At 57.8% G+C, this 15,895-nt stretch overlaps 2 protein-coding genes across 13 annotated transcripts; one reads left to right on the plus strand and one right to left on the minus strand.

The window, feature by feature from the left end:
* Nucleotides 1–1,861: 1,861 nt before the first annotated feature.
* DOC2A (double C2 domain alpha) lies at nucleotides 1,862–7,430 on the plus strand. Its single transcript, XM_027051583.2, has 11 exons — nucleotides 1,862–2,368; nucleotides 3,082–3,359; nucleotides 3,717–3,796; nucleotides 4,021–4,095; nucleotides 4,218–4,327; nucleotides 5,866–5,992; nucleotides 6,077–6,136; nucleotides 6,213–6,376; nucleotides 6,484–6,565; nucleotides 6,656–6,752; nucleotides 6,853–7,430. Exons 1-11 carry the CDS (start codon nucleotides 1,953–1,955, stop codon nucleotides 6,996–6,998), a joined length of 1,635 nt encoding a protein of 544 aa, XP_026907384.2. The 5' UTR covers nucleotides 1,862–1,952; the 3' UTR covers nucleotides 6,999–7,430.
* On the minus strand, nucleotides 7,388–15,799 carry INO80E (INO80 complex subunit E). 12 transcript variants are annotated; one of them, XM_053213780.1, is made up of 9 exons: nucleotides 15,664–15,799; nucleotides 15,438–15,508; nucleotides 15,156–15,208; nucleotides 12,490–12,568; nucleotides 12,277–12,412; nucleotides 11,777–11,893; nucleotides 9,740–9,838; nucleotides 8,584–8,676; nucleotides 7,849–7,987 (listed from the first exon to the last, which is right to left on the minus strand). In XM_053213780.1, exons 1-8 carry the CDS (start codon nucleotides 15,742–15,744, stop codon nucleotides 8,605–8,607), a joined length of 708 nt encoding a protein of 235 aa, XP_053069755.1. In that variant the 5' UTR covers nucleotides 15,745–15,799; the 3' UTR covers nucleotides 7,849–7,987; nucleotides 8,584–8,604. The 12 variants fall into 12 exon arrangements, with proteins under 12 accessions (XP_053069753.1, XP_053069751.1, XP_053069752.1 ...); XM_053213778.1 differs by lacking the exon at nucleotides 8,584–8,676 and having other exon boundaries at nucleotides 7,388–7,987; nucleotides 11,777–11,842; nucleotides 12,277–12,388; XM_053213776.1 differs by lacking the exon at nucleotides 8,584–8,676 and having other exon boundaries at nucleotides 7,388–7,987; nucleotides 12,277–12,388.
* Between the last annotated feature and the right edge of the window lie 96 nt (nucleotides 15,800–15,895).

Consider the following 15,895-nt stretch of genomic DNA (forward strand, 5'->3'; position numbering starts at 1 on the left):
ATATGAACTCTCTTCTCCTCATTCTGTACGTGCTGCCTTGCACCTTACTTTAAGTTAACCTGAGACCGCATGATGACTCTACAAGTACAAGCACAGGGGCCTCTTTCTTTGTCCTGGCTGCATACTATTTCATCGTATGAAATTGTGTCATCCCTGATTGAATGAATCCCCTGCCTGTGGACTCTTAGGTTGCTTCCAGTCTTTTGCTGTTGTAAACGCGCTGTGGTTAATAATCCTGAACTCCAATGGTTTTGCTCATGGGCCAGCATGAGGATAAATTCTAGGATTTATCTATAGGATAAAATTCTAGAAGCGGAATCTCTGGGTGGAAGAGTGTGTATTCGTCATCTTGGTATCCACCGTCAGAATGGCCTCCGCAGAGGGGGGTGCCCATTTACCCACAGCGTTGCACACGTTGTGTGTTAACAGATGCTTTGAGTTTTGTCATCTGGTAGGTGCTAAGTGCTATCTCAGTGTGGTTTGACTTTGCTTTTCTCTCATTAAAAAAAAAATCGTGCATTAAAAAAATACACATAACGGTATTTCTTTCTTTCTTTCTTTCTTTTTTGAAGTAGACTCCATGCGCAGCATGGGGCTCAATCTCACGACCCCGAGATCAAGAGTTGGATGACCTACCAACTGAGCCAGCCAGGCACCCCAACAATGTTTCCGTCTTAAGCATTTGCAGGCATACGGTTGAGTACTGTTGAGTATATTCACATGACTGTGCAGCCACGTTTCTCTTACTTTAAAATCACAATACTTAGGGAGGCCAATTTAGTGCTTGGCCTGCTTGGGGTGGCCTCCATGGCATTCCCTGGTGGGGGCTGGGGGAGACAGAACTGTAAACAGGCATGACAAACCAGGGTGGTGAGAACTGAGTCTAAGATAGCACATTGGGAGCTAGGGGGTGTGGTGGGGATGCTCCAGAAAGGCTCCAAGGAAGAGGTGACCCAGGGTGACCCCTGAAGGAAGGGAAGGTCTTCCAGGCAGTGGAGGTCCTGTGAGCAAAGGTCGAGAGACCTCAGGGATCCAGGTGTGTTCTAGGAACTGCAAGAACATTCCTGCCAGCCAGCCAAAGGTCATGGAGGTGACAAGATGGGAGAAGCCAGGGTCTTGGGCTGGATGGCCTTGACGGCCACTGTGAGAACTCTGAGGACTCAGTCTTGGGCAGGGATGGCGGGGTGGGGTTGGGGGATGGCGAGTTCAGGGCAAAGAAGAGCAAAGATCTCAGGCTGGAGTTTGACAGGCAGATGGCAGGGTTCAGGTGGGAAATGGCAGGCTGGTGTGGAGCTGAACTGCAAGGCTCAGGGGCATTCAGAGCGAAGCCGGACGGCCCTTCCCGCCTGATGGACAGACTCGGAGATGGCAGGGGGTGGGGTGAGGGAGGGTGGATCCCCAAGGGAGATGCCATCCCTGACAAGGGGACCCCGGCCTTCAGAGGCTAGGGTGGGCCACAAGGAGAGACGCCTGAACGGCCACAGAGAAGAGGCTCGGACCTGTTTCCTCCCTCAGACGGTGAGGCTCCCCAAGCCTGGCTCGGGGACCCCCAGATCCCAGGCCAGCGACCGCGGGCGGATCAGATCCCCTCCCCCTGCCCACCCCTGGGTCACTGCGGAACTCTAAGCCCCGCCCCTACGGGTCTGGGGATGGGGGGGGGCCTGATTACCTACTCCCTCCCCGACACGCTCTCCGTGGGGGAGGGGCGTGCAGCTACTGGGGGGGGGAAGGGGGAGGAGGAGCGGGCGTCGCCATGGCAACCAGGCGGGTGGTCGGGCCCCGCAGACCCGGCCTGGAAACGAGGAGACCACAGGGCAGAGAGGGCCGCCGGCCCGGCGCGGGGGCGGGGGCGGGGGCGGAGGCCGGGGTCCCCGGGGAGTTGGGGAACACCGGGCAATTCTCGCTGCCGGTTCCCGGTGGCGCAGGGAGCCCGTGTGTCTCCGAGTGTGTGCATGCGAAGTTCTCCAGGGTGGGTTTGTGCATGTGTGCGAGCGTGCACACGTGGGCGCAGGCGTGTGCGCGGGAGTGCCCGTGTGTGTGTGTGTGTGTGTGTGTGTGTGTGTGTGTGTGCACTCGCGTGCTCCCCTAAGTGTGCCCGGTGGACGCCGGCGGGAGAGTCCCGCCCCCTCCCCAGCCTCCGGCCGCCCCTCCCCGCCCCCCGCCGCCTGCGCCGGCTGCTTCCTCGCCTCCACCTCGCTCACCCCCTCCTCCTCGCACTTTCTCCTGCTCTCCCTCCCTCCCTCTCGGCTCTCACCACCGGACTCCGCGCTCTTCTCGCTGGCCGCCCCGGGAATCGCCGGCTGCCACCGCCCAGCCTGTACCCGCCATCCCCCCAGTGCTTGGGCACCTGTTGGAGGCAGAGACACAGGTGCAGAGGGCTGGGCCGCCGGGGGGCGTGAGGGTGACAGCGAGCGTGTGTGCTAGCTTCTGTGCCAACGGGGTGTTTAGCTCCCCGGAGGCTGCAATTTCTGGCTCCTCTTGGAGAGCCAGTCTCAGGGGGAGGCATTGGAGGCAGGGGTCCCGGGGTTGGGCTGCAGGGTTGGGGGGGGGGGTGGTACCAAGCAGGCAGGCAGGCAGGTCCTGGGGCTGAATGAAGGGGCAGTGGGCAATGAAAGCCTAGAGGGAAGGTGACACCCGGTCCAGAGGAGCGCCTGGTGCAGAGGGATGGACAGAGCTTAAGAGAGATAGAGGAGGGGGCCTGTGGGGCTGCTTCCCAGCAGGCAGAGCCCAGGGGTGGGGTGGGGGGGCAGACGGCCGACCAGGAGGAGGGGCAGGAGCTGGGAAGATGACATAGGGACAATCCAAAGGCATGTGGGCATGGCTGAGGTGGCGCCAGGACTTATGGGGTGGGGGGGAGGGCTGGCAGGCCAGCCCCTGAGGAGCAAAGCTTGGGGTCTGGAGGGTCCAGGCCTCCTGCCTGGCCACCAGCTGGCACAGGCCACCCTCTCCCTGGACACCTGGGAAGGGAGGCCGGTGAGGGCCCCACCAACTGGGGAGGTTGCCGCCTGGCCCTCAGCCAGCAGACAGCAGGTATGAGGAGTCCGTCTTGGGCTCATGCTCTCCTGGACCTCCCTCCCGCAGCCAAGGGTGCTGCATGAGGGGCCGCAGGGGCGACCGCATGACCATCAACATCCAGGAGCACATGGCCATCAACGTGTGCCCCGGGCCCATCCGGCCCATCCGGCAGATCTCTGACTACTTCCCCCGCCGGGGACCAGGACCCGAAGGCGGGGGCAGGGATTTCAGGGAGGCCCCTGCTCGTCTGGCCCCCCTGGCCCTGGCCCCCCCTGCAGCCCTCCTTGGGGCCACCACGCCGGAGGAGGGAGCCGAGGTGGACAGCTACGACTCGGATGATACCAGTGAGTCTGGGGGCTTGAAGGGCCCTGGGGCTAACGGGGGGTGGGAGTGGGGACCGCCTCAGGGCTGTGGAAAGGGGCTGGGGCCCTGCTGGGCACATTGGGGGAGGCGGGCCCACCACGGCTGCAGTCAGTGTGGAGGCTACAGTTTCAGCAAGGCTGAATATTCAATATTTCTGCTGAGACACTCAACCACCCACACAGCCCCAGTCACGGCCCAGCCAGGGACCCAGATGCGCGCACACACTCGCAGGCTGACAGACACAGCCGGGCACACACCTTCACCGCCAGCACAACAGCCCGTCTGCCCACCGGTCTCACACACCTGTCTTCACACACTGACTCTTCCCTCTTCTGCAGCCGCCCTGGGCATGCTGGAATTTGACCTTCTCTACGACCAGGCCTCCTGCACTCTGCACTGTAGTATCCTCAGGGCCAAGGTGGGTTCTCCCCGCCCCCCAAGCCCTGGCCCTGTTTGCCTCGCACCCTGGGAGGGGTGACTTTCCACCTTTCCTTCCCTGGGCTGGACCCCTTCTCCTTCCCCCTCCCCCTATCCCCCAGCACCCTTCTCCTTGACTCTCCACAACCACTCTGCAGAGGGAGGGAGGGAGGGAGAGAGGGAGGGCTGGGAGCCTACAGCCCTCTTCCCTCCGCTCCCCTGCAGGGCCTCAAGCCCATGGATTTCAATGGCCTGGCCGACCCCTACGTCAAGCTGCACCTGCTGCCTGGAGCCTGCAAGGTAACGTCCTCCTTCCTCCCCTAGCCTGACCCGGCCTGTGGGTCTGCCCCCAATCTTCCCCTACCTTCAGCCTCCACGGGTCAGGGGGACATGTCCTGAGAACGTTTGCCCCCACACCTCAGGCCAATAAGCTAAAAACTAAGACTCAGAGGAACACGCTGAATCCCGTGTGGAATGAAGATCTGACGTACAGTGGGATCACGGATGATGACATCACCCACAAGGTGCTCAGGTGAGCGCTCCATTCTCCCTGTTACCAAGGATTCCATCTCAGCTGTCCTCTGGGACAGCTGACATTGGCACCTTCTTTGGTTGATCTGCCTCCCATTAAGTGCCTCTCAGATGCTCAAGAACAATCACGGGCTCCCCATCCCCTTCGGCAGTAGACCAGAGGTTTCCCTGGCATTCCTGTTCCCCAAATACCTCCTCCTACTGCTGCTCCAACAGAGGACTGCTGTCTTCGGAGTGGTCAGGTTCTATGCTCCTGACCTTTGCCTGTTGTGTCTCTTCCATGGAAAGTGCTCCCTGCTTCCTCTCTCTTGGCCAGACTAAATCCCACTCAAAATTTAGGCTGTGCCTCTTCCTGGAAACTTTCTCTGGTCACCGAGACCCCTCCTCAGAGCCCCTGACAAGTCAGACCTGTGTAGCAACCATGCTGTTGCCTGTGTCTCCCTAACATCCATCAGGACAGGAAACCTGCTCCATCACCCCAGGAGAGGGAGCTGTGAGGGGTGTAGTCCCCGACCTGAGTGAAGGGCAGCAAAACCCAGGCTTGGGAGACCTTTATCGGCGCTCTTGGCAAATTGGGAAACCAGGGGAAGGTTTGTAGTGGGGCAGGCGCACAGTCAGGGTTGTGTTTTGGAGATCGCCCTGATGTTGGCTGTGAGGCAGACTGGAGGGAAGGACAGACCTGACTCCAGGAAGGCTGGCCCATCTTTCAGATGGGAGAGAATTAGGCCCAATAACTGAGTGCTCACTAGTGCTCCCAGCCCTGGGCTATGCGTCTTTACATTTATTTCCCTTGATCCCAGTAGTTCTGGGAGGTAGGTACTCATTATCTCCATTTAGAGGTGGGAATTGAGGTAGAGGGAGCTTAAGTGACTTGTCCAAGGTCACATAGGTGGCCAGCAAGTGGCAGAGCTGGGGTATAAATATCCCTACATGACATAGCTCCTCAAGAGCATCAGGACAAAAGAAAGTGCAGGGGGCTGCAGGAGGGGACGCATGGAACTAAAAGCAACCATTGCTTCATGGCTGGGCTCCCGTATCCCTCCCAGGCTGGTTCCCCGGCTCCATGCAGAAAAGGACAGGAGCGTCAGAGGAGGTGTGGGATCCTTGTCCCGCTGCGCAAGGCTGCTCAAGGCCCTTCTAGCCCTCACATACTGGATCTGTGACCCACATCCACCAGTGCATGCCCTGGGCACATTCAGTTGGATCCTGTCCCCAGGCTCTTGAGTGGAGGCAGTGGAGGGTAGTGGGCCTCAAGATCTGGGAGGGCTTCCTACAGTGGCGGCGCAGGTCCTGATGGACGGGGGATGGCCTGGGCAGCTGGAAAGGGAGGGGTGGAGGAACAGGGCAAATCAAAGCACCCTTCTCAAGCTCCGGGCCTGGTGCTCACCACACGGCCCATGAGACAGGCGAGGCGCAGAGTATTTAGGGTACAGCTAGCACTGGCTTCAGGTGCTCAGAGTGTGGTCGGAGGACCCTTCTCCCCACACTGGAGCAGGTTCAGGTACGCCAGGGGGCCCTGACCCTGCAGTTCCCTGCCAGGATCTCCGTCTGTGACGAGGACAAGCTGAGCCACAATGAATTCATTGGGGAGATCAGAGTACCCCTTCGCCGCCTCAAGCCTTCACAGAAGAAACATTTTAACATCTGCCTTGAGCGCCAGGTCCCGGTCTGTGTGGGGCTGTGGGGTGCCGGGTGGGGGGAGCGGGCCCTGGGGAGGCCAGTTTCCAGAACCTTCTCTCTGCCCCCTCAGCTGGCTTCACCCTCCTCCATGTCAGCAGCGCTGAGGGGCATCTCCTGTTACCTGAAGGAGGTGAGGCACCTCACAGGGACCACACCTGGGTGGGGGGTGGTGAGGATGCAGGCTGACCCCTGCGTCTGCCCCACAGCTGGAACAGGCAGACCAGGGCCCCGGGCTGCTGGAAGAGCGTGGGCGCATCCTGCTGAGTCTCAGCTACAGCTCTCGGCGCCGGGGGCTGCTGGTGGGCATCGTGCGCTGCGCCCACTTGGCCGCCATGGACGTCAATGGCTACTCCGACCCCTACGTCAAGACGTGAGCCCACCCCTCCCTCCCCAGGGAGCCTGACCTCTGCCCCATCCTCCCCCGGGGCCTCACCTGCCCCTGACCTCCGCACTCCTCCGCCACCCCCTCCTCGGCAGGTACCTGAGGCCTGACGTGGATAAAAAATCCAAGCATAAAACGTGTGTGAAGAAGAAGACTCTCAATCCAGAATTTAACGAGGTAAGTGGGGCAGGCCTCAGAAATCAAGGGGGGCTGGGGCTCAGGACAGGGGCCAGGGCCTCAGGGAAGATGTGGCCTGCTCTGCCCCAGGACTTCTTCTACGAGATGGAGCTCTCTGCTCTGGCCACCAAGACTCTGGAAGTCACAGTCTGGGACTATGACATCGGCAAATCCAACGACTTCATCGGTGAGGAGGGAAGCCTGCTGGGTGGCGCTGATGGGGGTGGGGGGGCGCAGACCCACAGTGAGATGGGCCCTGCTTTTGCCTGCCTCTCCCTGCTTCCCAGGTGGCGTGTCCCTGGGGCCTGGGGCTCGGGGAGAGGCCCGGAAGCACTGGCGTGACTGTCTGCAGCAGCCGGACGCAGCCCTGGAACGCTGGCACACCCTCACCAGCGAGCTGCCCCCTGCGGCCGGGGCTCTGCCCTTGGCCTGAGCGGGACCACACCTGCCCAGCACAGGGCCCCCCCCTCCCCCGGGGCCAGGTCCAGTACCCAACCTTCGCACGAGTGTGTTGCACGTTTACACGGGGTGGAAGCCCCGCCACCCACTACCTGTCTTATCTTGTGAGAGTCTGCGTGACCGTGGGTGTGTCTTCTCGTGAGGGACCGTGGAGATCTATATTCACATATGCAAACTTCCTCCTGCCTGACTCGCTACTCCGCAAATATGCAAACACCCATCCTGTGCACACCTGCAGGGGGCTGCGCTCCTCTCTCCTGCCTCTCCAGGCTGCCCCGTCCCCCTCGGCCCGCAGGGAGGAGGTCGGATTAGGGGGGGGTTTGGAGGAGGAGAATGTTTCCAAAAAAGAGGACGAAAAACAAAAAAGAGCCACTCCTTTAATACAGAATCTTCGTTAAAAACCAACCAACCAACCAACCAACCTAGCCCTGTACAGCTGCCCTTTTAAGTGGGGGGCCACCGCAGGGTCTCTGCCTCTCGGAGAGGTGGCAGTGCTCCTGGCCACTCATTTAAATAACTGTCCCCTGGATGGGGCTGGGATGTGAGGGCAGGGCCTGTGCCCTCCCCAGTGGGGACCCACCTTCCAGGGGACGTTCGTGCATGTTTACGCCTTTTCTGATTGTGTCAGTGGCCGCAGCATGGCAACTGGGCGTCAATAAACGTCTCTGCGGAAGCTGGGGGCTCGTGTGTGCTGGCATCGGGCACGGGGCAAGGGCTTGGCCGGGGGTGGGGGTGGGGGGGTCACTCCGGAATGTCGATCACCAGGTCATCATCCCCGTCCAGGGCATCGTCCCCGCTGCCCGCGTCGCTGAACATCTGCCGAGGGACGGCGCTGAGGATCGTGGGGGGAGGCATCTTGGGGGGCGGCAGTGGGGCCAGGGCTGCCCCCACCCCAGCCCCAGAACCCCGGCCTGGGAAAGTCAGCGGCCCTCCCACAGGGCAGTCAGGGGGTCCCACGGCCATCTGCAGCAGGGGGAAGAAACACAGGGTGGGCTTGTCAGGGAGGCACTGGAATCCAGGGGGCTGGCAGTGCCTCCTAAGGCAGTTCTGGGGGATGGGGAAGGGGGCAAAGATTCATCCAAGGGGTAGTGGACACAGCCGGGCCGGCCAAGGCTGGAATCAGGGGCCTGCCCCACCTCAGCCCCTTGAGCCTCGAACCAGCAAGTGCCTGGAGGTGAGGGGTGGTGATGGAGGCGGTGATGAGGGTGGTGGTGGTGAGGGGTCTTATAGAAACCAGGAGGGGAAGGCCTGGCCCTGCCCTCTCCAGGGAGGCACCTTGGCTGCCCCTGTGTCGGCACTCACAGCCGGTCAGAGTCAGCCTCCGGTACCTGCCTGCCCGCCCGCCTCTGGGCACCCCAGACCCCACTTTGCCAGCACTGGCCTCCTCTCCTCCCTCTTACTTCGGGACTCACTGGTTAGGTGGAGGGTGTCCAAGGTCTCTGCCGCCCCCCCCCCCCCCCCCCCCAGCGGGAGGTTTCTACCTCTTATATCTTGGATGGGCCCCTCCTTGGGATACCCGCAGCCGCTGGCCCAGGCCAGGCCCTCCTCTCACAGCTCACCTGGGCTACGGTCCCAGCCTCCTAACTGGACTCCCTGCCTTCAGCCTCTCCCAGAGCCAGCTCTTCCTCCACACTGCAGCCAGAGTGAGCTCTCTAAAACACAAACCTGAGCACGTCACTCCTCCACACAAGGGAAAGGCTCCTCGCTGCCCTTGGGACAGGTGGTAAGGCGTGCCTGAGAACAGGCCGGTCCCTCCACCTGGAGTGCCTTTTTCTATTTACCAAAAGTCCTGCTTTGTCCTCTGAGGCTGAGAAGTGGCCTCTGTCCTGCCCGACCCTCCAGCCTCACCGTCGCCGGATGTCCTCCCCACAGAGAGCTCTGGGGGGGGGGGGGGGTCTCACCCTTTGCCCGTGGGCACAAACTGAGCACCTGCTCTGTGCCAGGTGATTTCCATTAACGGTCTCTGACCACTCCGAACACCCTCGAAGGGAGGGGAGGTCATGGGCCAGAGGAGGAATCTGAGACTTGCAAAGGGAGACTTTTAAGGCACAGGGCTCCTGGGACCCCAGTGGGCAGTGTGTCCCACCTGGCCCCAGGTCGGGGTGGCAGGAAGCGCTTATATGTGTCTTTACGGTGGTCCCTGGGATTGCTTTCACACCTTCAGCCCTCAGGCTGCTGTCCTTGGGGTGGCAGTGGCTTTTACCTCCTGGTCGGTGCCTCCAGGTACAAGAGTCTGCTGGGACCAGTGATAGACAGGAGGCCCAGCTCCATGAGGAAGCCTCCCTCCTCTGGCTGCCACCACTGGATCCCCACCCTCGTCCCCACAGCCCACACTTGCTTGGCCTTACTCAATGGCTGCCTCTGTGTGACCGAGAGCACTCCTGTTTACCCACAGCTTACCAGGGACCACGCACTGGGCTATGTGCTTTCTCTTCTTTAACTCATTTTATCCTACACTAACCCCACTGAACAGAGAAGAAAGTCGAGGCTCAGAGGGGCAAATGACTTGCTCAATGTCACAAGGTGGGTGCTTGGAGGACCTGGGACTCAAACCCACTCTGTCTGACTGAGGCCCGGGCTCCTAACTAACCTGTTCCTGTCTTTGTGCCTGTCTCTTGTCTCCTCAGGCGAAGTCACCAGAAAGTTCAGTGACCCCCACCCCTTAACAGGACATCCTGGCTCTGGATACCCAGGCCTTCTGCGGCCCCACCTCACCCTGTCTTTCCTTCCGACGTCCTTCTCTCTTCTCACTCCTGCGTCAGCCCAAACAATATTCTCACCATGTCTCTCGTCTTCCTTCCACTCCTGCTCAGCCTGCAAATTTCCAAATCTCACTTTCCCTGGGCCCAAATATGACCTCTTCTTGGAGGCCTTCCCCGACTTATCCCTTCCTCCACCACAGCAACAGATCCCAGCCCCTCTCTCAACCAACCTTCTCGTGCTGGTATGATCAGAACTTAGCTCTTCAGGACCCAGCACTTTAGAAAGCCTCAAACCGCCATGCCACACCCCTACCCATCCGCTCCAGGCTTCGCTGACCCCTGCTTTCTCCACCATCCTGCCCTACAGACGAGAAGCAAAATCCCTGCCAAGGAGATCGAAGGGCCAGCATTATCACGCATGATCTACCCATTTCTCAGGCTCAAGACCCAAGGTCACCGAAGGAGTAAGAGACACAGCTGAGATGTGAACTCCAAAACCCACACTCCTAATCGCCACAAAGCGACCTTTCAGTTTGCTCCTGGCTCCAGGGCCTTGTGTCTACAGTCTACCCACTTTGAAAGCTGTCCTGCCCAGTCTGAATTCCACTTGGATTCAGAGCTGGGAGGGCACGGTGTCCTCTGTGCCCCATCTCTCCTGGGGCTCAGTGCACAGGGCTCTTCTGTTCTCCATCCACGTTCTCACCCAATAATCGCGCCCGCCTCCACGCTGATGACTTCAAAACGCGCACCCATGAGCCCCAGGCTCACGTTCCTCTGTTGTCTGGCTGGCATTTCCAGCCAACATCTTGATGCATCCACAACCAAACTCGTTTTCCCTCCCAAAGCTGCTCCTCCCAGATCTCCTGGTCCCAGAGAAAGGCTAGCCCACTTCTTCCCTGGCTCGGGACCCACACCCTGGACTCGCCCTTGCCTTTGCTCTCTCCCACAGCCCGTGCTGGTCTTCCCATGGCTCAATCTTTGAAATCGATCCAGCAGCCACTTCTCAGCGGCTCTACCCGCTTCCCCACAGGAGCCTCCCTGGAGGTCTCCCCACATCCATCCTGACCCAGCCCCTCCCCAGTCCACTCTCCACACAGCAGCGAACCACGTAAACTGGAGCAGATTCCTCTCTGCCCGACCTTCTACCATGGCTCCCCGCTTTATTCGCAGCACAAGTAAAATCTTTACGATACCCGGAAAGCTCTCCACAATCCTGCCCCTTGGTTATTTCTCTGATCTACTCACTCCCCCACCTACCCCTCCTTTGCCTCCGACCACACCGACCTCCTTCCTGGTCCCTGAACAAGCCAAACACCCACCCTCCACGGGGCCTTCGCGCTGCCTGTTCTCCCTGGAACACTTTCCCAGAGAGCCGCATGGCTGGTTCTCCTTTCTTTTAAGCCTCTGACCGAATACCGTCCCAGACCAGACCCCCATAAGTACCAGCTCCTATCTACCCTGGAGTTTCCCATGCTCTTCACCTGGCTCCATGTCTTAGCACTGGCACCGATTTATCGGGTCCATTTTCCCCTTGCTTTTGCTAGAACAGGGATTTCTTGTCTCTTTTGTTTACTACTGCATCTGCAGCACCTAAGACAGTACCTGGTACATAGTTGGTGCTCCAGAAACCCTTGTTCATCACTCATTCATTTACAGACACAAAACTGGAGATCTAGAGGGTCAGAGAGACCTGCTCATGGTCACGTGGTTTTTAACTGGTGCAGCCTTGACTTGACTGTCCACAACTTTACCTGTCCCCTGGGACTGCCTGGCATCACAGAACAGCTATGAAAAACGAGACTGGCCTCCAGGAGTCTTCACTCTGAGTCCCACAAGGCTGGTCCTACCCCTCATTTTTCTCCTCACCAAGCCTATGGGCCAGCACTTCTCTGAACTGGCCCTCGGCGCCTGGCCCTGGGTTGGGCCCCCAGCAGCCCTAAATCAATCCCTGGAAGTTTTTGGACAGGCCCCAGCCCCTGTCTTGAGCCTCCCTCAGCTGGCTGTCCTGCTGCCATCCTGGCCCCTCCCTAACATTCCCCAATCAGGGTACCTTGAGTTTCCGGGGCAGGCGGGGCCGTTTCTCCCGCTTGGGCCTCAGGGGGCTGGGCTCGGGCAGCTGCAGGGCCAGGTAGTCGGAAGGGAATGGGGGGTAGGGGGGGGAAGCCAGCTGCAGGCAGGAGTCAGGGGGATGGAGATGGGAAATGGAGTGGATGGGGTGGGGGGTGAAGGGAAGAAACGCAAACAGGAGGAAGAATGGAAAAACAAGAGATGGTGATGAGTGTGGCTCCTGAGAACAGAAGGGGAGGGGACAGCAGCAGGACTTTGTCCTGAGCTCTGCTCTCCTCAGTCATGTCTGTCCCCCATTCCTACGCCAGAGAGAAGCGGGCAGCCCCGACTCACACCCCTCCAAGGAACACTTGCTGGTCACACCCAGACAGACGCCCCCAGGGCTGGGCCGGCCTCACCCCTCATGAGGCCCATCTGCCCAAACGATGCCCACCTTCTTCCCAGGCATCTCACTTATACTTCCCACCCTTGACCCCAACTCACCGAGCTCAGGTATGGGGAGGGGGCCCCCGAGGCCTGAAGGGGAAACCCTGTTGAAGGAGGCAGGGAGAGGCTGGAGGGGGAGGGGACACCCCCCAGTGGAGGGCTTCTCTTCCTGGAGAAATGACAGGGGAGGGGGCTGGTCAGAAGCAGCTAGGAAGCCCAGGTACCCCCCCTACCCTCCACCCCCAGAGAAGAATGATGGCTTCTTCTCACCTCTTGGGGGCTGGCGTGTCCGACAACTTGGGTGTTCCCTCTGTCTCGCTGTTATCTGAAGATGCAGTGGCATCTGAGTCTGTGAGGGGGGAGGGCTGATCAGTGGGGCAGCGGGGGGAGGGGGGTTCCAGTCTACCTCAGAGAGGTGCAATCTCAACTCTATGGAAGGGGCCCAGGGAACCTGACTCCCCAGATGGCACATACATGCTATGCTGGGAGGCCCACAGCCTCTCCAGCTTCCTGAAACGTCCTTGACAATGGACTTCCTGCCTGGACTCCACCATAACACATCTGTCAAGCACTTAACTGTGTGCCAGGCTCTGAAAGAGTGTTCTGGGTCACTGTTACTCCCTGTCTTCATAACCAACCAAGGAGGAAGTTGAGGGCATCACATCCATTTTCCATAGGAGGCCACTGTGGCTCAGAGAGCAAAGTGTAGAGCTGGGACTTGAACCCACATCTCTGACTCCTTGACCACTTTAGACCACTGGCCTTTATTAGGTCGGGCCACCATCAAAATCACCTCTAAGCAATCTCACCTCTCCCTCCACCCACTGAGTACTTCAATTCCAGAATGATTTAAAGGTAAAGTCGATCACGGCCTTCCTGGTGATGTTCCCCACTGCCTGCAAGCACTCGGAGTGCTTCTTAATCTGGTCTCAACCTACCTTTCTGGTCTCCCAACCAAACTGTACTATCCACATCATGCCCACCTATGTTCTCAAAAAGAAATTCATCTCTCGGTTCTGTACTTCACCTCGAAGGCCCACGGTTCATTTCCAAATAACTGACAGGGGCACCTGTGTGGCTCAGTTGGTTAGGCGGACAACTTCAGCTTGGGTCATGATCTCACAGTCTGTGAGTTCGAGCCCCCACAATGGGCTCTGCGCTAACAGTGTGGAACCTGCTTGGGGCTCTCTCTCCGCCCCTCCCCACCTCTCACACGAAATAAACTTAAGAAACAAAAAAACCCGAGACCCGTGATCATATGCTGTTCCCAATTTCCCTGCTCAGAGAGATACTTTAGGAAGCGGATTAAATGCTACCTCTCTGGGAAGAATCCTTCTGGAATCCTTCAGGCTCAGTTAATTGCGGGCTCTCCCACAACTCGCTACTCTCACTTGTCATGGTTTTCCTCACACTGTGCTAAGATGTGTCGTGTGTGGGTGTCTCCCTGACCAGACTGTGGGCTTTTCCCGGATAGGAGTGGTGGCTGACAGCTGTGGCTGTCACCCCTCAGATTCACTCCACTGTGACCGTGAACTTGCTGGTTTTCTCATAGCTCCTGTCCCGAAGTCCCCCCTCAAACAGCAAACTAACTGGAAGATCTCAGGAAAGGAGTAGATAGACAATGAGAAACAAGAATAAAAAGCCAAACGTTTTGCCTTGACCTACACGAGCTGGCTCCTGCCTGTTTTCTCTGATCTCACGCATCATCCGCCATCCTATCATACATAAACAAATGGGCGTCGTGTGTTCCAATAAAACGTTACTTACAAAAGCAAACAGCCTCGTTGACTGTTGCTTGCCCACCCCTGCTCCAGACCAGTGTTTAAAGGCACCACGGGGAAGAGGTGACCGTATTTCAAATGAGTTACATGGACCGGACCCTGGAACGGGACCACAAACGCCCACCTTTGTACTTTTTCAAACTGTGGGTCTCAATCCATTAGTGGGGTCATCAAGTCAATTGACTGGTTTGCAACCAGCATTAAGTTAAAAAAAAAAAAGAAACAAAGAAAGAAAGAAAGAAAGAAAGAAAGAAAGAAAGAAAGAAAGAAAAAAGTCTACACACCAACACAACAAATTGTATACAATGATCTTAACATTGTTTTTTCATTAAATTGTTTTATAAGTAAGTATGCACGGGGGGACCTGCTCTGATGTAATGAGTCCCACGCTCAAAACAAAGTCTGGAAACACTATATGCTTCAGCCCTGCTGCTCTCCAGACAGCCTGGTCTGTTCTTCCCTCTGCCTTTATCATTTCTTCCACCTGAAAATCTCTCCCTTCTATCTTTCCAAGATTGATTTCTGCTTCTTATCTCGGTCTCAGCTCAAATATTACTTCCTGAAAAAGGCTTTTCTTGAGCACTGTTGACGCTCCCTGTCACCTGCTTTTACACGGTCTGCAAACTAAGAATGGCTTTTACATTTTCAAATGGTTGGGGGCAGGGATAAAAAAAAATGCTATTTATGACATGTGAAAATTACATGAAATTCAAATTTCAGTGTCCATAAATACAGTTTTATTGAAACACATCCAAGCTCATTTATTTACAGATCACCTCTGGCTACTTTTGCACCACCACAGCAGAACTGGGTAGCTGCAACAGCTCTGCAAAACGTGAACTATTTATTACCTGGTCCTTTACAGAAAAAGCTTATCAACCCCTGCTCTGCTCCAATCACTACCATACAACCCTGATTTTATTCCTTTCACATCTGAGACCCTAGCTGCTTTGCTTTTCTATCACCCTCAACCAGAATGCGAATTCCACTGTATCCCCTGTGCAAAGCAATAAATGCTTGAGTGAAGGATAACCGATAGATTTAAGAACCACCGGAGGTTTTTATCAGCCTCCGCAGCCTAAAAGGAGGGGCCCAGGAGGCTTGCTGAAGTGCCAGGAGCCATGTCCTCCAACAATTTTTCATGACCTTGCTCACCAGAAGAATCTTCATCCACGTTCTCGTACTGCAGAAGTCGGTCTAGGAGGAAACTAAGGGAAGAGGCGGGGAGAACAAGAGTGTTTGTTGCCATTTCAGTAACATTCTCCCGGAACCCTGTCCCGTCCAGCCGGCCCGTTGGATCCTTGCAACAGCCCCAAGGAAGGCGCCATGCATTTGTGGCCTAATTCCAAGAACAGGGTCCGAATGTAGATCCACAGGAGCCATTTCACCCGCAGGCATTCCCCTTCCCCCCACTCCCCCACCCCCACCGTGTCCCACCTCTTATCCCGGGACACCTTCAGCAACTTCCTCTGCGCCTTCCTCAGTTCCTCCTGGAAGCACTCGTGTTCCTGTATCACAGGCAAGGTGGGGCGCTGAGCCAACGGCCACCCGTAAAGACGCCCGGGACCTGGGGACAGCTCACTCCACTCCCCTTTACACGTGGGTAAACAGGTCCTACAGACTCCAGGCCTCACCCCCCACAACCTCTCACGCCAGCACTCACGTAGATGAGGAACTTGAGCTTCCGCTTCAGGTTCCGGTACTTCTTCTTGTAGTCCACTTCGCCGTCCGCCGGCCCGTTCATGACCTGCCCCGGGAGCAGTGCCCCAGCAGTAGTCGGGCGTCCCGCTACCCGGAGCCTGCTCAGCCCGGCTTCTCACGCCTCCACTTCCGGAGACTCCGCAAGGCTGTGTCCGCTGGGACTACAACTCCCGGCGTACCCTGCGCCCAGGGAT

The sequence above is a fragment of the Acinonyx jubatus genome, chromosome E3 (assembly GCF_027475565.1).
Source record: "Acinonyx jubatus isolate Ajub_Pintada_27869175 chromosome E3, VMU_Ajub_asm_v1.0, whole genome shotgun sequence".
Taxonomy (NCBI): Eukaryota; Metazoa; Chordata; class Mammalia; order Carnivora; family Felidae; genus Acinonyx; species Acinonyx jubatus.

What these genes read in the sequence shown, in the direction of transcription:
- INO80E (XM_053213775.1), bottom strand. Translation starts at nt 15,744, where the DNA reads ATGAACGGGCCGGCGGACGGCGAAGTGGACTACAAGAAGAAGTACCGG. An exon ending in AGCTCAAGTTCCTCATCTAC is followed by an intron (nt 15,509 to 15,663) that starts GTGAGTGCTGGC and finishes CCTGTGATACAG; the next exon opens with GAACACGAGTGCTTCCAGGA. An exon ending in AAGGTGTCCCGGGATAAGAG is followed by an intron (nt 15,209 to 15,437) that starts GTGGGACACGGT and finishes CTCTTCCCTTAG; the next exon opens with TTTCCTCCTAGACCGACTTC.
- DOC2A (XM_027051583.2), top strand. Translation starts at nt 1,953, where the DNA reads ATGCGAAGTTCTCCAGGGTGGGTTTGTGCATGTGTGCGAGCGTGCACA. An exon ending in ATCACCCACAAGGTGCTCAG is followed by an intron (nt 4,328 to 5,865) that starts GTGAGCGCTCCA and finishes GTTCCCTGCCAG; the next exon opens with GATCTCCGTCTGTGACGAGG. An exon ending in TCCGACCCCTACGTCAAGAC is followed by an intron (nt 6,377 to 6,483) that starts GTGAGCCCACCC and finishes CCTCCTCGGCAG; the next exon opens with GTACCTGAGGCCTGACGTGG.